At 53.8% G+C, this 19,800-nt stretch overlaps 1 protein-coding gene across 1 annotated transcript; it reads right to left on the minus strand.

Annotated features, from left to right (window-relative positions):
* Nucleotides 1-11,468: 11,468 nt before the first annotated feature.
* Nucleotides 11,469-18,016, minus strand: DUSP13B (dual specificity phosphatase 13B). The gene is made up of 4 exons (XM_062214628.1): nucleotides 17,664-18,016; nucleotides 16,461-16,634; nucleotides 12,378-12,598; nucleotides 11,469-11,708 (listed from the first exon to the last, which is right to left on the minus strand). The coding sequence occupies exons 1-4, from the start codon at nucleotides 18,014-18,016 to the stop codon at nucleotides 11,506-11,508; spliced, it is 951 nt and encodes a 316-aa protein (XP_062070612.1). The 3' UTR covers nucleotides 11,469-11,505.
* Between the last annotated feature and the right edge of the window lie 1,784 nt (nucleotides 18,017-19,800).

Below are 19,800 nucleotides of genomic sequence, written 5' to 3' on the forward strand. Positions count from 1 at the left end.
GTAGCTCACGGTTTGGTGGCTGGAAGTCCAAATACCATGGCACAGGCTCTGGCAGGGGCCTCATGGCAGATAGCAAGAGTGTATGCAAAAGGAAGAGATTGATCTCAAAACAGGCATCCAGAGAGACTGACTGGGGCCAGACTCAGGCTTTTATTACAGTCCCCTCCTGAGAACTAACCAGGGTCCCAGGAAGAATACCTTAATCCCTTTCCAGGGAACACCCCCAGTTGACCTAAGGACCTCCCACTAGACTCCATCCCTCAAAGATACACCTGTCAGCCTTGCCACACTGAGGACAAGGTCCCAGCACATGGACCCTTGCGAGATAAACCACATCCAAACCATGGCAGATTGATGAATGATAAGTTAAGGGAATGGATGGGCCCAGAACGTGAGCAGGGTCAGAGAGCAAGCAGGGATGCTACCCAGGAAGTAGCAACAGTGGAAAGGATGCAGGGTGAGTGTGGCCCAGCCTCAGGCCTCACTCTTGGGCATGGCAGAGCAGTGAGGTGGAGGAGAGCTGGCTTGTCACCTGACTTGTGTTGGACTGCCCACCCACCTCTGTATAGTGAGTCGAGAGAGAAATAAGCAGCTGTCTATTAAAGCCACTGAATTTGGACTTACTGTTGGAGCAGCCTAGCCTGGACCACAATGCATCCCAAGGCCAGGGTGGCTGGAATACATTGATTAAGGGAGGGGGTGTTAGATAAGAGCTGAGATCCCATAGGGCCTCATGGGTAAAGATTTTGGGCTTTAGTCTAGGGGCAGGGGGTGGTTACATGATCTAATTTGCATTTTAAGAACACGTGACTGGTGTGTACAAAGTAGAATACAGCAGACACAAGTAGAAGCTGGGAGATCCCATGAAGAGGCTACTGCAGAGGTCCAGCCAGGAGACACTGGGTGCCTTAGTTGTGCATGGCAGCAGAGCTTGTGAGAAGTAGATCAGGGTCTGGATGTGTTTTCATGGTAGCTTACAGAGAACTATCTGATAATCTGGCTGGAAGGGAAGGACCTATATATCTATAGGTTCAGGAATAAAAGATAATACAAAGTGCTTGTCATAGGCCTTGCACAGGTTCAGGAATAAAAGATAATACAAAGTGCTTGTCATAGGCCTTGCACATAACTCTTGTTTTTTTGTTTTTAAGTGTTTTCTTTATTGAAAGAGTTACACAGAGAGGAGAGACACAGAAAGAGATCTCCCATCCTCTGGTTCATTCCCCTGTTGGCCGCAATAAAGCTAGGAGCCTGGAATTCCATCCAGGTCTCCCACGTGGGTACAGGGACCCAAACACGTGAGCCATCTTGCTGCTTTCCCAGGCACATCAGCGGGGATCTGGATCAGAAGTGGAGCAGCCGGGCTATGAAGCAGTGCTCAGTGGGCTGCCAACATCGCAGGAGGCAGCTTAACCCACTGTGCCGCAGTGCCAGCCCCAAAATGCTTTGTTCATAAAGCCTTTCTGACCTTGAGGGTGTAGCCATTCCCTCTGCTGGACAGTGGTGGGTTGGGTTAGGAAAGCGACTGATGACTGTGCTGAGTGTGGGGTCTCAGGCTGTGGCTGAGGCCAATCCCAGGGTGGGGGCCTGTCAGCGAGCGTGACCCAGCACCACAAGAGACCCTCCTGGCTGCACTCAGTCTGGCTTGGAAGGGATCAAAAATTTAGTCACTCTGCATATCCCTGTACAGCGAATAATGACTCAGCTTCTAACACAAGCTAGGACGTGTTCTAGAAGCCGAGGGAAAAGTACCCACAAGACACTCGATGTCCCTCTCTGCTGCCACTCTTTGTCCTGGGATACACAAGTCAGGCCTCTTGATCTTCCCTGAGCTCCTCTGACCTGTCCCACACCCCGCCACCCTGTGCTGCTGGGCGTGGAAGACTCTGATGTCGCTTACCGACGACACTGGGATATTTTCCCAGTTAAGAGCTCAAGCTCTCCCAGTTCCCCTTTCTTGCTCAGGATGGATCATGGATGTTCATCAGGGTTTGTGACAAGAGGCAAGGTAGGAAGGGGGCCTTGAAGCTGCAGGGCCCTTGAGCCCGTCTGCTGCTCACCTGTGTTGGTGCAAAGTGGTCTCCTGCCCGAGGCCTCGGTGGGCCAGAGCAAAGGCCCCTTCCTTGTCCGAGTTCCCCTCAACCCCTGTGTCTGGGACGTCGTCCTGGAGAGGTGAAGCCGCCACCAGGAGGCCTCCCTGCCAGCCAGCCCCTCAGCCATCTGCTTTCTTTGCCTGTCCTTCCAGAACATCCTCTTCACCTCCTCCCATGGATTTGGCCTCCTTTTCCCCATTTCTCTGGGATCATAAGGGCGAAATGACTTCCAGGTAGGGCTGACAGATTTACAAATAAATTTTTAGTATAAATATATCCTGTGCAATATTTGGGACATGCTTATGTTACAACATTATTTGTTGCTTATCTGGAAGTCAGATTTAACTGGCTGTCCTGTATTTTATTTGGCAGCTGTACTTTTAGGAACTTGATTATGGGAGATAAGAATGATAGAGTCTTTTAGTGTTTTTGAAAATAGGTGTGGGACAGGCATTTAGCCAAATGGTGAAGCTGTCGATGTCCTGTATTGGAGTGCCTAGGGTTGTTTCCCCACTCTGGCTCCTGACTCCACCTTCCTGCTAATGCAGAACCTGGGAGGCGTCTGTGGTGACTCAAGTAATTGAATTCCTGCTACCCACATGGGAGACCTGGACTGAGTTTCCACCTCTTGGCTTTGGTCCCGCCCAGCCTAGCCATTTCAGACATTTGAAGACTGAACCAGTAGATGGGAGCTAGATTGCTCTCTCTCTCTCTCTCTCAAATAAAAATTTTAAAAAATAAATTATATAGGGCCAGTGTCATGGTGTAGCAGGTAAAGCCACTGCCTATGTCACTGGCATTCCACATGGGCTCCAGTTCATGTCCTGGCTACTGCAGTTCTGATCCAGCTCCCTGCTAATGGCCTGGGGAAAGCAGTGGAAGATGGGCCCTTGCCACCCCCAAGGGAGACCTGATGAAGCTCCTGGCTCCTGGCTTCTGCCTGGCCCAGCCCCAGGCATTAAGGCCATTTGAGGAGTAAATAAGTGGTTGGAGGATCTCTCTCTCTCCTCCACCCTCCCACGTTTCAAATAAATAAATAAATCTTTAAAAAAAAAACACACACACACTACTATACCTGATACAGGGCTGATCCTCTCCAGGCCTCTTGGCGGGACAGACTTATTCAGTCTTCAGGAAGGAGGATGCCCCGCCCCTCTAGCGTAGGCTGTTCCCAGTTCCCTAGAGGAGCCCGCTGTGTGCACTGTGTGCAGGTGTTGGGGGTGGGGGGTTGAAGGAACCAACCTGGCTCCCTGCCCTTCCCCATCACCAGGCAGGCTTCCCTGGGCTGTGGTAGCCCTGTCCTGCTGGCAAAGCGATTGCTTACCTAGGACTTTTATGAGGACATTTTTATTGAGCTGTAATTGAAAAGAAAAAACCCTCCAAGACACTCCAGATTGTTCTCCTCAGCCGCTGCAGGCCTGGATGCGCGTGCGCGCCCATGTGTGTGTGTGTGTGTGTGTGTGCGCGCACGCACTCAGAGACCTTGGTCAGACCACACCAGGATTCTGTTGGGAAAGTGAAGAGGTTTTTGTGTCAGACATTTACTTTCTGACCTCTCCTTTAAATTAAAGACCAGGGCAAAGATCGGGTGCCAGTCTGGAGGGCCTGTCAGATGCTTCATGGAGCAGACACCGTAGTAGTTGGGGAAGTGGTGTTTTACGTAGGAGGCCGCGTTTGTCATGACACCCAGTCTCCTAGCATATCTGTACAGCTCTGGTGTAAGGAACCTGTAATAGAAGGCAGAGCATGTTGTGGGTGTGAAATTGCTTGGGGGAAAATGTGGATCATATACATGTATTTAAATGAATGTGAAATAAGCCTAGAGATGGCCTATGAGCAACAAGCCAATGGTGACCACCCTGTCGTGCCCTGCCACCCCTACTCAGGATGGTTGAAGGTGCAGACCCTCCTAACAAGTCTTGTTTTTCCCACATCAAGGAAAGAAGCTCAGCCTTTTATTGAACACCTGCTACGTGCCAGCACCAAGCTGCTGCTCTAGTTCCATCCTCACAACAGACCTTCCCAATACACCTCTTCTGTCTTCTTACTTGAGCTTCAGAGGAGTTCAGCATCTGCTCGGACTCCCACAGCTGGTTAAGGGGCGGGGGGGAGTCTACTTGCGAACCTGAGTCCACGAGGTGGCTGTTGGGTGCATTGGTTGAGATACTGCATGGGTGCCCACATCCCATACGAGACAACCTCAGTTTGAGTCCCAGCTCCTCTGCTTTGATTCCATCTCCCTGCTGATGTGCTCCCTGGGAGACAGCAGATAAAGACCAAGTGTTTGAGTCCCTGCACCCACCTGGGGGCCCTAGATTGAGTTCCTCGCTTCTGAAGCCCAGCCCAGCCCTAGCTGTTCAGTGCATCTAGGGAGTGAACCAGCAGATAGGAGCTCTCTGTCTCTCTACCTGGCACATAGAATACATAAATAAACATTTTTGAAGACCCCCAAGTCCATGTGCCTGCAAGGCTCTTGATCTTCCTGCCGTTCTATTCCCAGCCCCGGTAGCAGCCCACAATGGCCACGGTGGTGTGTGGGTGGTGGGGTATGTTATGACCTCCTCACTAGAGACATGGTGCCGCTTCTCTGGAGGGGCGAAGCTGGGGTGCAGAGTGAGACAGGCCAGACCCCATGCCTCTCTGTGGTACCTTTCCAGGGCCCGGCCTGACCCTGCTGTTCCGTGGTCCTCCACTCACTCACGTCAGATGCTGCCTGTGCTCTGATTGGAATTCAAGGAATGAAAGCATGGGGTTCTGTCAGGTGCCGAGAGATGTACTCCCACCCAGGCGCCCTCAGAGACTCATTGTCAGAACACAGCTGGCCGGCACCGTGGCTTAACAGGCTAATCCTCCGCCTTGCGGCGCCGGCACACCGGGTTCTAGTCCCGGTTGGGGCGCCAGATTCTATCCCTGTTGCCCCTCTTCCAGGCCAGCTCTCTGCTATGGCCCGGGAAGGCAGTGGAGGATGGCCCAAGTCCTTGGGCCCTGCACCCGCATGGGAGACCAGGAGAAGCACCTGGCTCCTGGCTTCGGATCAGTGCGATGCGCCGGCCGCAGCAGCCATTGGAGGGTGAACCAATGGCAAAAAGGAAGACCTTTCTCTCTGTCTCTCTCTCTCACTGTCCACTCTGCCTGTCAAAAAAAAAAAAAAGAAAGAAAGAACACAGCTGACGAGGGATCCACTGGAAAGTGGGTGTGTCTCCCAGGACGCGGCGTGACTCTGGTCCCCAGGTCAGCGTGGTTCCCAGGTGCAGGCGCTGTGTATTCCAGGGCTTCACTTCTGATGGTCCTGTTGCTGTCAGCTACCCCCTCTGGCTGTTCACTCTGACCCCGCCTGCCTCGTGGCTCGTGTTCCAGAGACCTCCTGACCAGTCCTGCTGCTCTCGCGCTACATCCCCATTCAAACTCTCCGCGAGAGAGGACCTCTTTGGGATGGCAGGCTTCCCCAAGGCCCCTGGCTGTGGAGTCTGTACTCCAGGTGCCCTCTCCTGCCCCAGTCAGGGAGGGAATAGCAGCGGATGTCAGGGCCAGGCTCTGAGCCGGAGCCCTGCGGAGTACCCCACTGTGGAAACATGTGCAGGCAGTCTGGGGCCTCTCCACACCAAGCTGCTGGCCTGGAAAGAAGGTGGGGTGACTGGAGCTTTGGACAGAGCTGGGGGGTCTCCACCCTGCCCACTCAAGGCCTTTGCCACCAGTGTTCCTCCTGGCCATAGACACGTCTCCTGATCTCAGGGAGGCTCTGGGCAGAGGCAAGCCTGGGCTGTACTGCTCCCCATGCTTCTATAGAGACGGCCTCAGCTCCATGCACTGGCACAGGGGTGCGTGATGTAGCCGCTCTGCCCTTTCACCAGTTGTCATTCCTCCGAAGGTTCATTTAAAGCCAGAGCTGCTAGTCAGACCCGGCTCTGTCCATGTGCTGGTTACCTACTGACGCGTGACAGATGACTCACATTGAGTCACTCAAGACAAGGGCATGTTCTTATATCTTATTCATAGGTTACTAATTCAGGCAGGCACAGCTGAACAATCCTCTGTTCCCTGTGGCATTGGCAGAAGTCCCTTGGGATTGAGCTGGCTGACGTAGTGATCTAGAGAGTTCAAGGAGGGCTCCCTTAAATGTCCAGCATCTGCGATCAGCTGAGACTAGCGACCAGCTAGCTCACACAGGAGCACGGCAGCGCGGTGGTCTCAGGGTGGGGTCAGACGTTGTGCACGGTGGCTTGCAGTTACCGAGTGAGCTGGAAGTTTCACAGTGTCTTATGACTCAACCTCAGAAGTCCCAGAAAGTTACTCTGCTGTCTCCTTTTAGCAAACAAGTCACTAAGGCCAGCTCAGAGCGTGGGCGCAGGAAGCATTTAAGCACGTAGATTTGCTGCCCGAGTTGGGGGTATGATGTGGCTACGGTAGCCTTGGGAGACCTTGGGAGAGGTTGGTAAGCTTTTTGAGCTTCAGATTTCTTGTCTGTAACATGAGAGTAACAATAGCTACCCCTTAGGGCTTATGAGTGTTGAATTGTATATATAACTGATCAGTATCGTGAAATTTATAAATAGGAGCTGGTGTGTGGTATAGTGGATTGAACTCCCACTTGCAGTGTTGGCATCCCATATCAGTGCCAGTTTGAATCCAGCTGCTCTGCTTCTGACCCAGCTCCCTGCTCATGTGCCTGGGAGGCAGCAGATGATGGCCCAAGTACTTGGGACCCTGATGCTTACATGGGAGACCAGGATAGAGTTCCCGGCTCTTGGCCCAAATCTGGCTGTTGTGGCCTTTTGTAGAGAAAACCAGTGGATGGAATATCTGTCTCTCCCTCTGTGTCTGTCATTCTGCCTTCCTATAATAAAAATTATACATATGTATATATACTTATCTTCCCTCAGTGGCTACTGTGGAAGGTCTGCTCAGGATCCCCACTGTCTGCAGTGCCATCTTCTTTGCAGGCAGCATCCCAGACTATTTCCCAGCCTCCCCTGCAGTTGGTGTGACCACGTGAGCCAGTACGTCCATGTGGAGCCAGAGAGAAGGGGGTCATATAGCCTCTGCAGCCTCCATGCTCACTGCCCTGGCCCCTGTCAGCCTGCGTTATGAGCATGACATGCAACTCGCTTGAGTTTGGGCTCTGAGGCTTTGGGGTTGTCCATCAGAGTCGTCAGCCTGGCCTCGTGGTTGCCCTCGCGTGTGGGCTGCCCTGGCTTAGCTCCCTGCTCCTGTGCGCCTGTCTGTAAGGCGGGGATAATAGGATCTACCCGGCAGCGTCGGGAGGAGGGCGGGAAGTGATGGTTGGTTTGTCTCACTGGCTTAGCAGCTCCTCAGCCACAGTTCTTTCCCCTAAATCCTGGAAACTGGGTCATCATTAGCTTTTTTTTTTTTTTTTTTTTTGAAGCAAGATCATCCATAACAAAGCCTCTTGGAGGTTTTGGAAGGATAACATTTGAATTCTCAGTATTCCATGCCTGAAGGCTAGTAGTAATGGTCCAGTTTTAATTCAGAACACTTCCTGAAATCCATTTGACTCGCTAGCTTTCAAAATCTAAATATATAGAATAAGCTGTTTCTAAATTAGCAGTTAGTTGATTTGTTTATTTTTACTTCTAAAATTATGCAATATCAGTACAAAAAAAGAAGCAACAAAAATTCATATTTCTACAACTCAATATGGCCAAGTCTTAACATTTTGCTGTATTGGATCCATGTTCTTTCTAAAGAAATGAAACATATGGATAAGACTCGAAGGAAAAAAAAAAGAAATTACATACCTAGAGCACTGCATGGCAGTTGGTAATTGTTAGATCATTTTTATTTTAAAATAACTTTAGATTTACAGCAGGCTTATAAAGATAGCAGATATTTTTTATATACTCTCACCTTGCTTTCCCTGATGTTAGCTTTGTACATAACCATGCTACATGTATCAAAGACATTAACGCTGATAGAACACTACAAGTATTAAATAAAACACAAACTTTATTCTGATTTCCCCAGTTTCTCACCTCTGTCCTTTCCAGCATCCATTGTGAGATACCGTGTCACATTAAGGTCAGCCAACTTTTAGTCATCTGTGCCCTCAATAAACACACAGAGAACACCGCCAGCTTGTAGCCTGAGACTGGGGTGCGGATACTCAAAGCTGTCATATGAGCTCCAACAAAACCTCCTGCAGAGCACCTCCTGCTCTAGGCCCCACTCAAGCCAGCCAGCAGTCCTGTGTGGCAGTGGCTGTGATTAACCCCGTGTTACCAAAAGGGAAACTGAGGCAGGGGAAGATTAACTGAGGGCGCACATCTGTTAAGGGGCTGGGGCAGGATTTGAACCGATGGAGTCTGGCTCCCTGCCTCCTCTCGTGAGGCTGCTCTTGGGCAGAGGGAGAGGGGACCCACTGCCACAGAATTCCCCCAGCGAGGGTGGCAGGCAGGAGGGCATCTGGGAGGTGCCAGCCTGGAGCATCTGCTTGCTGTGCTGCTTGGGGAATGTGTGACTTCCCCACACCTGCTTCCTCATGGCTTCCCTCCCTCGCTCCCTGCAGCCCCAGATTCTGAGCACAGTCTGCTGAGCCCCACGTTGGCGACCTGCTAAAACCCAGCTACAGGGACAGGCTGCCCGCTGGCAGAGACCAGCATGATGGCTTAGATCCTGACTCCTGGAGCCAGTGTTTTGGGGCCACTGATGGTGCATGAGCAAGAAACAGCAACCATGACTGAGTTGTCAGGCAGGGCCTGGGGTGTAGATCCCAGGGAACTGGGGATGGGCAGGAGCGGCTTCTGAGCTTTGCTCTGCAGAGTGACAGGCCCTGCAGGCCTGGGGATGGAAGGAGATAACTTTCCACCCCTGGGGTGAGAGGAGCCCTGGCTGTCTAGAGCTGGGCCCTGCCACTAAGCTGCTGTCCTCCAGCTGGGATGTCTATACATCCTTGGGAAAGGAATAGCCAGCAGCCAGCTGGCATTAGGCCAAGTGCAGCAGGGAGGCAGGCAGAGGGGCTGGCTGGGCAGTACCTGCCCTAGAACCAGACCCAGAAGAGCCAGCCCTGTCTCCTCTTCTCTGAGCATCAGTGTGTGCACCTGTAAAATGGGTCTTTGAATCCCTTCCAGGCAGGCAGCATCCATTTGTGCATCTTGTGAATCACAGAAGGGATGAATGGGAGCTGAAACCCAGCCAGCAATCAGCTCCCCCAGCTGGGCACTCTGACGTAGGGCTGTGTCCACTCAGGAGGGAGGGAAACTTTTCCTTCAGTAAGCTGCTTGCCCAGGGTTGCTTCTGCCTCAAAGGCTGGTTTGCTCAGAGGTGCATGTTTGTCCTATTTGTCCAAAGGGAAAGCACCAGCTCTCCGGGAAGACTGCAAAGAAGGCAAGCGCCCTCAGTCCACAGGAGGGCAGAGCTGGAGGGAGAAGGGAGGAGCTCCAGGGAGATAGGAAATGCCAGGAAGAGGGCATTAGGGCGAGCCACATGGTGAGAGGCTGACATCTGGTGGAGCTAGCAGGAGAGGAGGCGCGCACTGGGGTCCCTTCCCCCTGGTGGCCTCTGGAGAGAAGACCAAGGACCTGAGGGTAGAGTCCAAGCAGAGAGCATGGCAGCTGTGGGGCCCCTGTGCCTTCCCTGGTCAGACAGCCAACTGGGAGGGATGACAGTACAGCATGGTTGTAGTGACACTTTCACAGTGAAAGGTGGTGTCACAGCAAGGGGGACATTTTGGTAGCCCTGGGAGGAGCACTTCCCCCAGGCTGGGGGGCTCTGGGTGGGCTTCCCAGGAGTGCCATCTAAACGGAGACCTCAGGGAGGTTCTGGGGTTAGCCCAGTGAAGCAGGGTGGGGTGGTGCATCCCTGGTGGAGCTGCCTGCGGCACGTGCAGCACAGGGCTAAGAGCGGTGCATCCTGGGAACCACGGCTAGAGTCACCGTTTCTTACTTGCACGGAGAGAGCTTGGGGACAGAGCTGCAATGTGGCTGGAGATGTGGGAGGCACCTTCATCCTGTATGAAGGTGTTCGCACTTTGGGGGCTTTCAGCAGAAGGGTGACATGATGAGGTTTTTCCTGTTAGTAAAGTGTCCATCTCAGACCAGTGAGGCTGGGGGCAGAGAGATGGCAAGGGCAGCATAGCAAGAATCTGGGTGAGAGCCAAGGGTAGTTTGAACTTCAATGGCTACAACCCACATACAGAGTTCAGTGAGAAGATCTGGGGGTAGTTAGGAGGTGTCCACTAACTTGGGAACAGCGGCTGTCAAAACCCTTCACTGAAACAGGAAGCTAGGAACAGGAGTGAATCTGGGTGTGGGGAGGTGCAAAGTCCAGGTGAGTCTGAAGTTCAAGTCCAGTACTCAAATGGAGGTGGCCAGTGGGATGCAGAAGATTGGAGCTCAGGGAAGAGATCTGAGCCATCCATATCTGCTTGGGAAGCATTAGCCTAGAGGCTATGGAGTAAGATCGTGCCCAGGGGAGCAGCGACGCCAAGGAAGAAAAAAGGCCCAGGGTAGGACTCAGAAACCTTGGCGTCCAAGAGGCAATCAGAGGAGGCAGGCCCCAAATGGGAGTTGCCAGAGGCTGAAGGAGACCCAGTGCGCTCATGCTCATGTATGCACTGGGTGTGTACCACTTGGGGGCACTTTCTGTGCCTGCTGTTTCATTAGAGCGTAAGAACTTAGAAACACAAAGCCAAATGGTTTATCCCAGCACAGAATGCCCTTCAAGTAGGACTTCTGGTATGTCTCCTCGCCAGTCCCTGTCCTTCTGTTGAAGGCCTGTGTCTTTAGGTGACTGTCCTTGTGAAGTAGGCCTTTTAGAAGTGGAGTGCAGGTGAAAAGATTGGCCGGTTCTGAGAGATGCTATTTGTGCACAGCAGGTGTTGATTATCAGCTTTGGGCAGTGTGGGCATGGAGAGCATGGTGATGCGTCAAACTCTGGTCTCAATCAGACCACCTGACCACTGCAGGGTTACAAGAGGACAAGGAGGACAAGAGGAGGAAGAGGTCATCTTCCCTCAGCATTTGTAGCTCAAGGCAGACATCACTAATTGATCCCCACCTGCCCTTCTTCTGCACTAAGCCTTAGAATGGACTAAGACTCTCTCCTTACTAAAGCTGCCATCATGCTAAATTAGCAAAGCCATCTGCTACCTGGTGGCCATCCTGAGATTAAGCCAATACCTCAGAAACCACCAGGAAATCTCCTATCTTAATAATGATGAACCTTTTATTATAGAGAAAGAATCAACTCTCTTGCATAAAGAATCTCTGGATTGGGTTAGGGAAATCCACCTGCTAAAGGTCACGGCCAGCTTTCTCTACCTCTGCTTCAGCTAAGCCCCCACTTGCTGTTTATATCTCAGGGTCACTGGAGACAGCAGAGGCTGTTGCCCCCAGGCCAGGCTGGTTGAGTTGGGCCATGCTGGTGGGAGGATCAGGCCGCTGGGCTGCTTGTAACATCAGAGCCGCCCCGTCTCCCGGCCCAGCCGGTTGTCCAGGACCTGGAGCTGACGGAGGAAGCCCGAGTTGGGGCAGATATCGCGGTGGGCCTGCACTGTCTGGATGGCTTCAACCAGTGTCAGGTTCTCGCAGATCATGAGGAAGGCCAGGACAAGCGTGGCAGAGCGGCTGACCCCCATGGCACAGTGGACCAGCACACGGCCTGTGGGGAGACCAGCCTGGCGTCAGCCACCTGCTCTCGAGCCACCCACTTCACTGGGAGGAAGTGGCCAGCCTGCAGCCCACCCATCCTAGCCTCTTGGAATACTGACACTGTCCTCACTGCCAGATATGGCAACTGAGACACAGAGAGGGAAGGTGGCTGGCTCAAGATCACACAGCATGTGAGTGGCAGAGTGATGGTTAGTCGCTGGGGTTCCTTTTTCATGGCCCAAGGTGCTTCCTCTGGCCTCTGTTGCAACTTGAGGGGGCTGCTGAGCCCCCAAGGTCCCTTGGTTCGCCTCAGATTAAAGAGGGTGCCACTTGCTTTCCTTCGCCCCAGTTCTGTCTCTCCCTGTCCAGCAGCCTGTACCATGCCTCATCTCAGGAGCCTGTCTCAAGCCTTTGCTAGGTCCTGCTCAAGCCTGCCCTCTTGCTGAAGGAGACAGTTACACTGATGGCCCCGTGGATCTTAGTGATGGCTCTGACAGGTGGCCTTGAATGGGGCGCCCACCAAATGGCTATAGTTCTTTACTTCACAGGGTGGGAAGGCTGCTGGAGAGATTTGGGGCTCTAGACCCCCCCCACCCCTCAGTGCTACTGAAGAATGCATGGCCCCAGCGCACATCCCACCCCCCATCCCCCACCCCCCACGGCTGCCCTGGGAGCTCACCCTGGGGAGCACTGAGGGCAGCTCGGATGTATCGAGCAACGGGCAGAAAGTAGACGCTGAGGTCGAAGAAGGGGTTGTCATCGGCCTCGATGCCGTAGTACTCCAGGGGCATTCCTCGGTAGAACTTGGCGCCCGTGTCCACTTGAAACTTGCCTGCGGCTGCGTTCACAATGTGGGTAATGCGCAGCTGCATCAGCTGGCTCTTGTCCCGGGCTGTGTACCTGCAGTGGAAGGTGGGTGTGGATCTCACCAGATCACACATGCTGTGTGACAGGTTGGAAGTCGCCTCCCCAACCTGCACTGTTCCCCTCAGAGGGGAGCCACTGGAGCCAGTGAAGGGGGGGGGGGGCGAGGAGGAGCTCTTCTAGTTGGCATTTCACACTGACTTTCATCGAGCTTTCTGGAGGGTAGTTGGGCCACATGCATCAGAACCTTAAAAATGTATGTGTACTTTGGTGCCCGTGCCATGGCTCACTTGGCTAATCCTCCGCCTGAGACACCAGCATCCCATATGGGCACCAGGTTCTAGTCCCGGCTGCTCCTCTTCCAGTCCAGCTCTCTGCTGTGGCCTGGGAGGGCAGTGGAGGATGGCCCAAGTGCTTGGGCTCCTGCACCTGTGTGGGAGACCAGGAAGAAGCACCTGGCTCCTGGCTTCAGATTGGCTATAGCGGCCATTTGGGGGGTGAACCAACAGGAGGAAGACCTTTCTGTTTCTCCCTCACACTGTCTGTGACTCCACCTCTTAAATAAATAAATAAAATATTTTTAAAAAATGTATGTGTACTTTGCCCCTAGCAGGTCTCCTAACATCAGTCAGAACTATGCCCAGAGGTGCAGGTGCTATGGCACAGTGGGCTAAGCCACTGTTGGAAATGCTAGCATCCCATATCAGAACCCCAGTCGAGGCTGGCGCCGCAGCTCACTAGGCTAATCCTCCGCCTGCGGCACTGGCACACCGGGTTCTAGTCCCGGTCGGGGCACCGGATTCTGTCCCAGTTGCCCCTCTTCCAGGCCAGCCCTCTGCTGTGGCCCAGGAGTGCAGTGGAGGATGGCCCAGGTGCTTGGGCCCTGCACCCACATGGGAGACCAGGAGAAGCACCTGGCTCCTGCCTTTGGATCAGCGCGGTGCGCCGGCCATGGAGGCCATTGGAGGGTGAACCAACGGCAAAGGAAGACCTTTCTCTCTGTCTCTCACTGTCTACTCTGCCTGTCAAAAAAAAAAACCAAAACAAAACAAACAAACAAAAAAAAAACTTCTCTTCGTAATTGATAGATTATCTAAAAATATCAACAGGAACATAAATTTTTTTTGTTTTTTTTTTTTGTTTTTTTAATTTTTGACAGGCAGAGTGGACAGTGAGAGAGAGACAGAGAGAAAGGTCTTCCTTTTGCCGTTGGTTCACCCTCCAATGGCCGCCGCGGTAGCACGCTGCGGCCGGCACACCGCGCTGTTCCGATGGCAGGAGCCAGGTGCTTCTCCTGGTCTCCCATGGGGTGCAGGACCCAAGCACTTGGGCCATCCTCCACTGCACTCCCTGGCCACAGCAGAGAGCTGGCCTGGAAGAGGGGCAACCGGGACAGGATCGGTGCCCCGACTGGGACTAGAACCCGGTGTGCCGGCGCCGCAAGGCGGAGGATTAGCCTGTTGAGCCACGGCGCCGGCCCATAAATGTTTTAAATAGCTCGATTTTCAATGTGTGTCTATGAGAAATACACAAACAGCTCTCTCTCTCTCACTGTCCACTCTGCTTGCCAAAAAAAACAAAGAACCCCCGTCGAGTCCCGGCTACTAGTCCAGCTCCTGGGAAAGCAGCAAAGGATGGCCAAAGTACTTGGGCTGCTGTCACACATGTGGGACACCTGGATGGAGTTGCTGGCTCCTGACTTCAGCCTGGCCCAGTCCTGGCTAATGTGGCCATTTGGGGAATAACCAGTAGACAGAAGATCCCTTTCTCTCTTTGTCATTCTGCTATTCAAATAAATAGATCAATAAATCTTAAAGAGAAAATGTGCCCACAGACATATGTAAACTGAGGGTAGTAATATTACAGATAATGACAAATTAGGGGCCAGCACTGTGGCGCAGTGGGTTAACGCCCTGGCCTGAAGTGCCAGCATCCCATACGGGCACCAGTTCTAGTCCCAGCTGTTCCACTTCCCATACAGCTCTCTGCTATGGCCTGGGAAAGCAGTAGAAGATGGCCCAAGCCCTTGGGCCCCTGTACCTGCATGGGAGACCTGGAAGAAGCTCCTGGCTCCTGGCTTCGGATTGGCGCAGTTTCGGCTGTTGCAGCCAATTGGGGAGTGAACCATCAGATGGAAGACCTCTCTCTCTCTCTCTGCCTCTCTTTCTCTCTCTGTGTAACTCTTTCAAATAAATAAAATGACAAATTAAGGAAAACCCTCCCAAGTATCCCATTATGGGAGCTTAAATGTGGCACAGTAGTCTTCCCCCTATCTCTGGTTTTGCTTTGTGCCGTTGTCGGCCAAGGTCTGAAAATACTGAATGGAAAATTCCAGAAATACACAATTCATATGTTTTAAATGGGGTGCTGTTGTGAAATCTTTGGCCATCCTGCCGTGTCCAGCCCAGCCTCGGGTCGCCCCTCTGTTCCACGCAGGCTATGTACACTGCAGCCCTGTGGACACTTGGAGCCCTCTAGGTTGTCAGAGGGACCACGCTGCTTGTGTTCCAGTGACCCTTAGTCTGCCTAACACCGTAGCTGTTCTGGTCTGCTCTTATTGCTGTTCATCTCTTCCTGTGCCTAACTTATGAATTAAAGGCTCATAGAAAAGTGCACGGGAGAAAATGTGCGTAGGGTTTGGTGCTGTGTGTTGTTTCTGGCACCCGCTGGAGGTCTTGGATATGTTTCCTGTGTATGTCCGTGAGGAAACACTGTGCAGTCACTGAAATGTCCCTCACGCTGCTGAGAGGGGAAAGCTGTTCACGCTACGCTGAGAACCTGAGGAGAATATACGATACAAACCAGATGTTTTAATATATGGAGTATGACTCCAGTTAAAAAAGCTTTCTGTAAAAGCAGCTCACAAAATGGGATTATCAAATGATACCATTTTTGCGAAAAAACACGTATGTGCATTTTTTAAAAGTCCACAAAAATTTGTTACTAGTTATCTGCAAAATCCATATATTTTGGTTCATTTTTTTTTCTTTTTTTATTTGACAGGTAGAGTTATAGACAGTGAGAGAGAGAGAGACAGAGAGAAAGGTCTTCCTCCCGTTGGTTCACCCCCCCAAATGGCCGCTACAGCCGGCGCTGCGCTGATCCGAAGCCAGGAGCCAGGTGCTTCCTCCTGGCCTCCCATGCAGGTACAGAGCCCAAGGGCTTGGGCCATCCTCCACTGCCTTCCTGGGCCACAGCAGAGAGCTAGAGTGGAAGAGGAGCCACCGGGACTAGAACCGGTGCCCATATGGGATGCCAGCGCCACAGGCGGAGGATTAACCAAGTGAGCCATGGCGCCAGCCCCTCATTTTTTCTAAAATGTAAGATACTCTTAGGAAAAAACAACAGTTCTCCTTCAATACACGCACACACACACACACACACACACATACACACCTTAGAGAAACTTCTGTATATTTATATTTTCCTAGGATACATGCACTAAAATATTCCTGGAACCACTGTTCATAATACCCCAAAACTAGAAACAATTCATATGCCCATATACAACAGAATGGATTAAACTGTGCTGTAATCATGCCATGGAATATTACACAGCAGAGAAAACTGAATGAACTGCAGCTATACATAACAATGTGGATGCCCCTCACAATTCCGAGGAAATAAACCCAGGCACAATACTCTCTCTCTCTCCCTGATTCCATTCACATGCTTGTAAAGGACAGGTGAAACTAACTCCAGGACATTGTTTATAGATGCGTGGGGGATCAGTTATTCATGCTCTTTGCCTGTTATCGGAGTTCTGTTTCCACAGTCAAAATTAAAACTAAGGAGGAAAGGAAAATGTGGAAAGAGATGGTGGGAAGCAGGGGAGGGCTCCTCCTGTGTGGACTTTGTAGCCTCTGCCACGCCCGCCCCTCTCGTGGGTCTTACTCACGCATCTCCCAGGAAGAGGTTGGGCCAGACCTCATTCACGTGGCTCAGCGTGGCAGCGCGGCGGACCCACAGCAGTCGCTGCAGCGAGGCCAGCGTGGGCGGCTGGTAGGGAGACACCCGCCCTGCCTCGTGGATCTTGGGCCTGCGGAGGTCTTGCTTCTGCAGTGAGTTCATCCTGGAACACGAGCAGACAAGCCGTGGCTGGAGGCTAGCGGGGCGGGCCGCAGGGCAGGGCAGGGCAGGTGCCCCTGGGCACTGTGGGAAGCCTCAGCTACTTTGCATGAAGTTCTTAATCAGCTCAGCGAGGGCCGGGGCCCAGAACCTTTTCCTGGGGAACTAGAACTCCTTTGCCACCACAGAGCTGGGCAGACCACTCTCCTGCCCTCTGTTGGGAGCTTTGGACCAGGCATTCTTGGGGTTCCCAGGTTGCAGTGCTGGGCAGTAGAGATCCTGGAAGTGGCTGAGCACTTGAGACTTTGTAGGGACTTAACCCCCAGATGGCTATGTCTCTCATAGGATACCCAGCAAGCCCCCTCTGTTAGGAAAATGGCACAGGCGCAGTCTTATGTGTGGTGCAATCTACACCTGATACACATCCTATGCCCCGGTACCGGTGGCCATTACTGAAAGCCAGGTAGCCACATGGCCCAAACTACCTGTGCTAAGCTCCACCCCCAACGTAGTGGAATTGGCTAACTCCTATCTCACTGCCCACCCTCTGGAAAAGGTATATGAGACCACCTTCCCAGACACGTGCTCTCTTTTTCCTTCACCACCTCACCCCTCCGGTCTGTTGGGTGTTCCCCAATAAACCTTTTCCCTTACTCCAGTGCGTTTTGTGATGGCTAACATTAATATATAACACCCTCTCCTGCTGCTTCCAGGCTGGCCCTGGGGCTCCCACCCTCTCCCACCCTCCGGGGAGAGAGGTGGTGGTGTGGACTGGGGTTTGTGGGCATTTGCGCAGAATGAATGAACTAGCACCCCTGTGTGTCTGCTGCCTCCCTGTGGGGTGCTTCTGTTTTATGCAGAGGGAAGCTCAAGCTCAGAATGTTTGCCCTGTGGCTGATGAGTGGCAGGTGTGCGCTCCTTCAGGCGCTGCCTCTGGGGACTCTGGGGAGTTGCCCACCAACCCGTCCCTTCCCTCAGGGGCCTGCACTGCCAAGCCACCTTCTGCCACAGGCCCCGGGCTTTTCCTCCTTACCCCCACATCTCAGGCCAGTGTGGCACGGCAGGCCTCACCCGGGAGGGGTGAGTGGTGTCAGGAGTCAGCTGGCTAAGGGCGTCCGGGAGCCTGCAGAGCTGGGGTGGCAGTGGAACCAGGACCTGGGCCTGGGGCTGGGATGGGGAGGGGGGCTGGCTTTGGCCAGCTGCCCCTGTTCTCTTCAGCCAGTAGCTAGGGAAGGTGCACACTGGGAAGAACATCTTTTCCTTTTGGTAGGCGGTGCCAGGGCCAGAAAGAGAAATGGGCACCCAGGAGGCCACTGGCTTGGCCAGGCTCACCCAGCGGGTGGCCGGTGGGCAGGGCGGAAGTGAAGACCCACCTTTCCCCTTCATCCCCTACTGTGACCTCACAAGGCAGGCTGGGTGGCCTGCCACCTACCTAGGGCATGGCCTGGGGTCGGGCTTAGGGGAGTGGGTGCAAGGGCAGGACTCCACATGTGAGCAGAACAGGGCTGGGGCTGGGGCTGGGGCCCGGTTACGGGGTGGGCTCCGCCCAGAACACAAACCCTGTGAAGCGGCTAGAATTCCAGGTCCTCGCCCTGGTGCCCAGGGGGGCGGGGCAGAGAGCAGACCAGGCCCCAAGGGGGGGAACCTCAGGCTCTGGCGGTGCTTGCACTTTCTTGGCCTCCTAATTGCCCCCCCCTCCCCCCGAGACAGAGGCTGCCTGAAATGGCAGGGAGAGAACTTCAGAGAGAGGGAGGGAGACACTGCCCCCCTTGGGACTCCACCACATCTTGTTCTGTGGCCTCCAGCAAGTCTCTGCTCCTGTCTGGGCCACACTTTCTCTTGTCCCTGCTAAAGATTCCAGTGTGGCCTGAGTTTCCTGGATTCTCTGGGGTCCCACCTGAGGTTGGGCATCCAGTGTCAGCGTGGGCTGTAACTGCAAAGCCATGGGGCCGGGTAGGGGAGCTCTCCGGCCCCAGGGGAGTCCAATAGTCCCACCGGCCTGGAGATACCAAGTGTGGGCGCAGCAGCCCTAGGCGGGACCAGATGGGGCTCTGGGAAGCCTGGCAGGCCCGGGGCTCTGGCCTGTTGAGCTTGGTGTGGGGTAAGGCTGCCCCCATGTGGCCATCAGGTGCCTTGCAGCCCAAATGTGCCAGAGAAGTGGCAGCCAGGCTGCTGCTGATAAAGAACTGGATCTAACTCCCCAGAGGAAAGTATAGAGGGGTCAGGGATTAGGGACTGCTAGGCCACAATTCAGGCCTCAGCCTGCTAGGATACCAAGTCCCAAGTCTGGAGAATAGGGCATTTCCTTGGACTGAGAGCTACTTGTAGACGCTCAAAGAATAACCCTACCTGTCTGGCCCACGGCAGGCCTGGCCCACCTGTCAGCCTACATGTGACTCTTCTGTCAAGCTCCAGGCACACCTAAGACGCAGCGGCCCCCAGCCCTGGCCTGCGGGGCACCCTGCCTGGAACTTCTTTCACGTACATCTCTCCTGGGCCTCCACAGGGGGCAAGCAGGGGCCCAGCGCCCCGGCGCACAGGCTCGGCCCTGCTCCTCGCCACCTGCTCAGTCCTCTGTCTGCTCCCTGGCCCCCAGCTGGCCTGATGCCTGCCTCTCCCGCTCCAGTGGACAGCAGCCTCCGTGGGCAGTGGGTTTGCTGCTCCTGTCCGCTGCAGTTGACAAGTCCCACGCTTGGTTTCTGTCTTTGTGTGGCTCTTTCCTTCTCTCCAGGATACTCTCCCTGCTTGCCTCTGTCTCCCACCCGCCTCTGGGAAGCTTGCCACTTCCTCCACATCCCCGACACCGCTCTGCGCACTCACAGCCCGGACAAGGCCCATACCCCCTTGAACAGGGGCCCTCCCCGCTCCTCAGTAGCTCTCCGGCCCCTCACTGCCTCTCCCCCCCCAACCACCAGGGGCCTCATAGGCCAGGTGGGGCTGGAGATCTCAGGGTCTGGGAAGGAAGCCTCAGCGCAGGTGGCCAGCGGCCAATGTGGGCCGGGCAGAGGCCTGGGCAGACCTGTCAGGCCTGGCACTCCTGTCCCTGTGGCCTTCCCTGAGCAGGGGTATCCGGTGGGGCTGCTGGTTCCACCAAGCAGTGATTGAAAAGTACCTCCCCAGTGCGCGCCTCGTGGCGAGCACCCAGCCAGTGAGCATCCTGCTGTTACTGT

The sequence above is a fragment of the Lepus europaeus genome, chromosome 17, assembly GCF_033115175.1.
Source record: "Lepus europaeus isolate LE1 chromosome 17, mLepTim1.pri, whole genome shotgun sequence".
NCBI classification, from domain to species: Eukaryota; Metazoa; Chordata; class Mammalia; order Lagomorpha; family Leporidae; genus Lepus; species Lepus europaeus.